General features: G+C 49.1%; 1 protein-coding gene across 1 annotated transcript in view; it reads left to right on the top strand.

Annotated features, from left to right (window-relative positions):
* NRG2 (neuregulin 2) overlaps positions 1–263 on the top strand; it is a 217,325-nt gene extending 217,062 nt beyond the window's left edge. The window contains exon 12 of the mRNA XM_004381152.2: positions 8–263. Within this exon, the coding sequence (XP_004381209.1) occupies positions 8–263 (256 nt within the window). The remainder of the gene's footprint in view (positions 1–7) is intronic.
* Positions 264–5,809: the final 5,546 nt, after the last annotated feature.

Below are 5,809 nucleotides of genomic sequence, written 5' to 3'. Positions count from 1 at the left end.
CACTGAGCAGCGGCTCGGGCGGCGGCTCGGCTTCGGCCTCGGACGACGACGCGGACGATGCGGACGGGGCGCTGGCGGCCGAGAGTACGCCTTTCCTCGGCTTGCGCGCGGCGCACGACACGCTGCGCTCGGACTCGCCGCCGCTGTGCCCGGCAGCAGACAGCAGGACTTACTACTCCCTGGACAGCCACAGCACGCGGGCCAGCAGCAGACACAGCCGCGGGCCGCCCCCGCGGGGCAAGCAGGACTCGGCGCCCCTCTAGGGGCTCCCGCCCGCCCGTCGCCCCCTATGCGTCGCCCGCCCTACTGTCTTTAAGGAGAACAGAGACCACCGACCGGAGACAGAAAGGAAGAAAAAAAAGAAATAAAAATATTTTTATTTTCTATAAAAGGAAAACAGTATAACAAAATGTTTTATTTTCATTTTAGCAAAAATTGTCTTATAATACTAGCTAACGGCAAAGACGTTTTTATAGGGAAACTATTTATATGTAACATCCTGATTTACAGCTTCGGAAAAAAAAAAAGAAACAAAAAAAAAAAGAGAGATGGGCCAATTTTTTGACTCATTAATAGAAACCTATATTGTGGTGCCTTTTGCTGTACGCTAATCTGGAGCTCCTGGAGAGAAGTCTGGGGTGTCTGGGTTTGAGGGGGGATTGTGGGATCCCGAACGGACAGGGGTGAGAAAGCAGGGAAAGGGAAGCTGTGGGGTTCTGGTGGGTGCGAGGTTGGGGGTCTGGGAGGGGGGTCGGGTGCTGTAAGAGGTTGGCCCTGGGGAAGGGAATGAGGAAAGAAGTAAGTTTGCCCCCAGGCAAGACCTTGAGAAGGAGAGGGCAGAGACGCTGGCCTAGGCTTGGGGCCAGAGTTGGGATTCGGATAACTCACTGGAGGAAACAAAAGCCCAGCGACAGCAACCAGAATGAGGAGGGGGCGTCCCCGCTCCTCACGGCTGCTAAGAGAAGGGGGCAGAGAAAGAAGTCTCCCCCACATCCCCTGCCCCGGGAGGGGGCATCTCTGCCAGAGTCCCAATATAAGCGGCTCCTCCTCCCCATGACGTCCAGGACTCCCCTCCGTCCTCTGCAGCACCTTCGTTTACAGGTCGTCTTTTCTATTTTACGCCTGCATGTCCTTTGCATTGCAGATTCTTTAGATTGGATGCATGGTCACGCTGGGACCGAGAAGAGCCACTGAGCAGTGTTATTTGATTCCCCTTTTAGCAATAAAGTAACATTTCCTTCTCACAGCCCACCTCCCAGCCCCAACCCACCTATAACTTCCACTCCCCCTCTTACTATGACCTGGTAACTCCCAAAACTGAGTCCACAGAATCTCTGCTAATTTGTCAAAAAGGTAATTGTTATTTAAAAAAAAAAAAAAAAAATCCCAAACAGAAACAAATGGGAACCCTGCCCTGAAATATCCAAACACCTGACTGTTGACACTTGAACATTTTTATATTATAAATAAAATCAGAAATAACTCGTTTGATGGTGTGTGCCTTGCCCCCAGGTGAGGAGGGGAGACAGAGGGATGGGGACCTGGGTGAGATGGATGGATGTTGATGTGGAGGGTGGAGAGGGCCGGGGCAGTCTCTGAGAGGAAGTGACCCTTCCTCCAATCTCCGTGGTCCCAGCTCCCAAGACAGGCTCACTGACAGACAACAAACACCCTCCCCTCTCCCCTCTCCCAAGACGGAAGAACATTTACTAGATGTCCCCCTTGGCTGCTGGGGAACCTGGCCAAGGGACTGACGCAAATTACTCTGCTTTGAACTCAGCCTCAGAACCCTAGCCTGGCTCCTGCCCTAGAGCGGCAGGGGAGGGACTGAGGCAACAGTTTCCGACCCCAAGGAGGGGAGGTTTATGGGGTTGGCACTGGGGCAGCTGAGGCAGGATGACCCTTGTGGCCTCAGGCATGTCACAGGCAAAGTCCAGACATGCCAGGTGGCATAATGGGTACCCTCTGCTGCCAGGAGGACCACAGCTGCTGCAGCTGGTAAGCCCAAAGGGTGTTGCTCTTTCCTCAACTTTATTACCCACCCCCCACCCAGAGCCAGGGCCTGTCTAAACCCGCAGCCCCTGATGAAGAGTATGCGATTTTAAGCAGAGGGAGGTCTAGGGTTAAGAAGCTTTTCCCATCATTGACTAATTTTGTAAACCAGTGCCCAGCACCAGGAACAACGAGGCTCCAGTCAAACACAAGGGAGTTTATGTTCTATCCAAAGAGCTCAGGTAGTTGACGTGCGTGTGCGTGTGTGTGTGTGTGTGTGTGTGTGTGTGCGTGTGCGTGTGCGCGCGCGTGTGTGTGTGTGTGTGTGTAAATGCCCCCAGGATGTGTGGTCATTTGGAGACCTACAATTGGAGGGAAGGGAAGCTTAGGGTTGTGGTAGCGTAGGCATCAGTGGGGCCTGGGTTCAAATCCAGCTCTGCCCCTCACTAGCTGTGTGACTTCTCTATGCCGCAGTTTGCTTGGCTGTGAAATGGTGAAATGATGTGAATACCTACCTCAAAGGGTTGCTGTGGAGATTATATACATAAAGCACCCAGTACTGCTTTTGGCACATGATAGAGGTCTATTAAATGGTTAATTTGATGATGGTGATGACCACACCATGTGTCTTGCATTCTCGAATCACACAGAGAGTGACAAAAACTGGATGAGAGGGAGGTGATGGAGAAAGTAAAGAAAGTCATCATGGTCATTGTTGGAGAGCTAGGAGAAAGTAACTGTTAAAAAGAAACAAAGGAAAATAATGAACTAAATGCTACATAAACCCAGACTCCTCTGTTGACTCTGAGTTTACTGTTGGCCAATAACTCCTCTATGTGACCTCTGACCCCTATGTGATCCCAAATTAACTCTGGATGACCTCTTCATGAACGCATTGACTTTTTTGCAACCGTTTAGCGTCCTCATTTGACCCTTCTGAGGGCTCTGAGTGGCTATTTCCTTCAGAACGTTCTGTCAGAAACCCTCTCCTTGACACAAATGAACCTACCGAGCTCTATGTGACCCCAGTTAATTCCAAATGACCTCTGGGTGAACTCACTGACCTTTACATGAACCCATTTGGTGTTTTCATTATCTGCTCTGGCTTCTCAGACAGCTGCTGATAGTCTAAGGCCAAAACTTAAAGTGGTTCCTTGGCTCTTTCCTCATCAAATCATCTACCCATTCATTTCACATGTATGAGGTTGGGACCTGGGAGCAGGTTTGGCTAGAGAGGCCCCTTCTTCTCCACTCTGCTTCTCAGATGTTGGCCTAGGGAACCTGTAGTATGCCTTTCAGGAACAGCTGTAGCCCTATTAAAGTACTTCCCTCCTAACACCCTGACACCAGGAGCAGCTTCCTGAGCCAGAATCATCTTTTCCTCTCCCCCAATTTCTTCTTTTCTCTGCCAGATCATTTATGACTTCTCCTTCCCCAGCCCCTTAGCCAGAGTCCCAAGTGGTAATGGTGGTGACCTATCCCCCCACCCCACTAGACTGTGAGCCCCATGTGGGCAGGGACCTGGCCAATCTTTTTCTCACCACAGTATCCCCAGCACCTACAGTACATGGCACAGGGTTGACCCTCAGTGAATGAGAATATGAAAGCTTAAGAGACACTGTCCTCAGGGGTCAGCCCCCCAGGAGTCCCTGAACCCACTGCCATCTCCCAGGACCACTAGGTGACACAAATCAGGTATTACATGTCACCTGTGGTCCTCAGGCACGTGGGTTTAGACAGTCCTAGAGAACGGCCCGTTAAGGGCAGAGGTTGTGAGGTGAACAAGATGACCCATTAGAATGCAGGAAGAAAACTTTAGTTTAGATTTATTTCCATCGCATCCTTTTTAAATCTCTATTTTTGTGTATTTTTATAACGTACATAGTATTTTAGTACAGTAGTACATGTATATAATTTACAAATAAATAAGTATACATATTATGAATATGAGCTAAAATTTTTCTTTACTGATGGGAGGCACCACTAGTGCTCGGGGAAGCACATCTGTCTGCAGCTGCTGGAGCTTGCTCCTCTGCTCTCACTCACCACCCTCATGAAAGGGAGGGTGGGATACTGACCCCAAAATGTGAAGGACCTTTGAGACAGCATGGAGAAAGTACCCAGAGCTCTTTTATGTTGCCATATTTGCTTTTTCAGTTCCATTTAAATGAACATTTACTTCCCCTGAGCAAAACAAAGGAGCCAGATGGTTTGAATATAAAACACACTTCAGCTGATCCAAAGTCATCTGGACTTAAATCACTACCTCTCTCCGTGGACTTGCACATCCCTCGCATCAAATCTGAGTGGGTTTGTAAATGTTGGACACTTAGTTGCAAGGTTGACTTATTTTATTAACTAAATACGTTAACACTGAGATCAAATTGCTGGAAAGACTACAATAATCTCTATTTTAAAAATAGAAACAATTTGCTGGTCATAGTTGTATTGAGGGAGCCATCACCCCCCACCGGCTTAGCAAAGAAATGCAGGGTTTAAAGGATGCTAACATGGTGATCGTAGCATGGCAAATTTCTCTATTCTTCCCAAACATGTCCTTAACTAGCATTTCCAATTCACTAGAAGAGTGAAAGAAATATCAACCTAAAAATAGTGAGCAAATTGTCATTCCACCTTTTCTCAAGACCAAGAACTCATGGCTTCCATAATCTTTCCCCTCCAGGCATCTTTGGGTTTGTTGACAAGTGGCTTTGCAAGGCAGAGTGTGTCTTTTATTCCCATTAGCCCCCTCCTCATCAAGCTAGGCAGTAGGTCTGTACAAGATGCCACCTCTGGAGCTCAGAGACCTGGCAGCACCAACATAAAGACCAAAATATAAACAGGGCCATGGTCCCATCCCATTCACTCCCCAGGACCCCCATGGGACAGATGGGGCGGCACACACACTCTATTTATTCCAAAAGCATTGAAAGCAGTGTAAGTCACAGGTCAGCCGAAAGAAAGAAAAACAGGTTGTAGGGATGTCCCGACATCGCCACCTTCCCTTCCAGAGTGTCAGGGCCACTGGGCGGCCAGATGCCAGCCTGCTTGCTAACGGGTAGAGCTTGGAAATCGGCTTTTCCTTCATCTTATTTCATCCTCTTTAACTGATGTCAGTTCTAAAACCATCTTTAAAGGGGCTCCTTATATATATAATTCTTATATATGTACATTTATGTCCGTATAAAAAGAAAGCGATAGTGGCCTCAATGGATGGAAGGGGAGGTGTATACACACATGGGTTGAAACTAACTGGCACTGAGAGTGGTTGGGCCCAGGTCCTGATTATTGCGAAGTGAGTCAGGAGAACTGGGCATGGTTCCAGAAGTTGCGAAGAGGAGGAGGAGACAATGGTGCTGGTGGTCTGCAGACCTGCTGCTGATCATCTCAGAGGAAGGAGGCAGAGAAAGGGTGGCTGTCCAAACCAGGACCTGGGGCCAAAAGCTGCCCTCAGAAACAAAGGAGATGAGGGTAGGAACTTGATGAGAAGAGAAGGGCCTAGGAAGAAAACAGGCCTTCCAGCTTTTCCAGTGAGATGGTGTCTAGAGCATGCACACAACTGGCCTACAAAACGAGGCTCCGTGGTAGAGAGGGAAGCAAGGGCTGGAAAAAGAGTCTGAGGCCCAAAGATGCTCCAGCACAGAAGAGCATCGCCATGAATGGCATCTCCAACTTCTTGGCCCACGGGGCTCTCCACGCCCCTCTGGCTGCCTGCCAACTGCCTGGAGCTTGATCTGAGTGACTTTTGACTGGAATTGTGCTCACTGACCCCTATGGAGGCTTTTGTCTGCCTCCGGGGCCTACTCATCCATGCCAG

This window comes from Trichechus manatus, unplaced genomic scaffold (assembly GCF_000243295.1).
Source record: "Trichechus manatus latirostris isolate Lorelei unplaced genomic scaffold, TriManLat1.0 scaffold00080, whole genome shotgun sequence".
In the NCBI taxonomy this organism is placed as follows: Eukaryota; Metazoa; Chordata; class Mammalia; order Sirenia; family Trichechidae; genus Trichechus; species Trichechus manatus.
The sequence above is the reverse complement of the archived record's forward strand: the minus strand, read 5'-3'. Positions and strand labels throughout refer to the sequence as shown.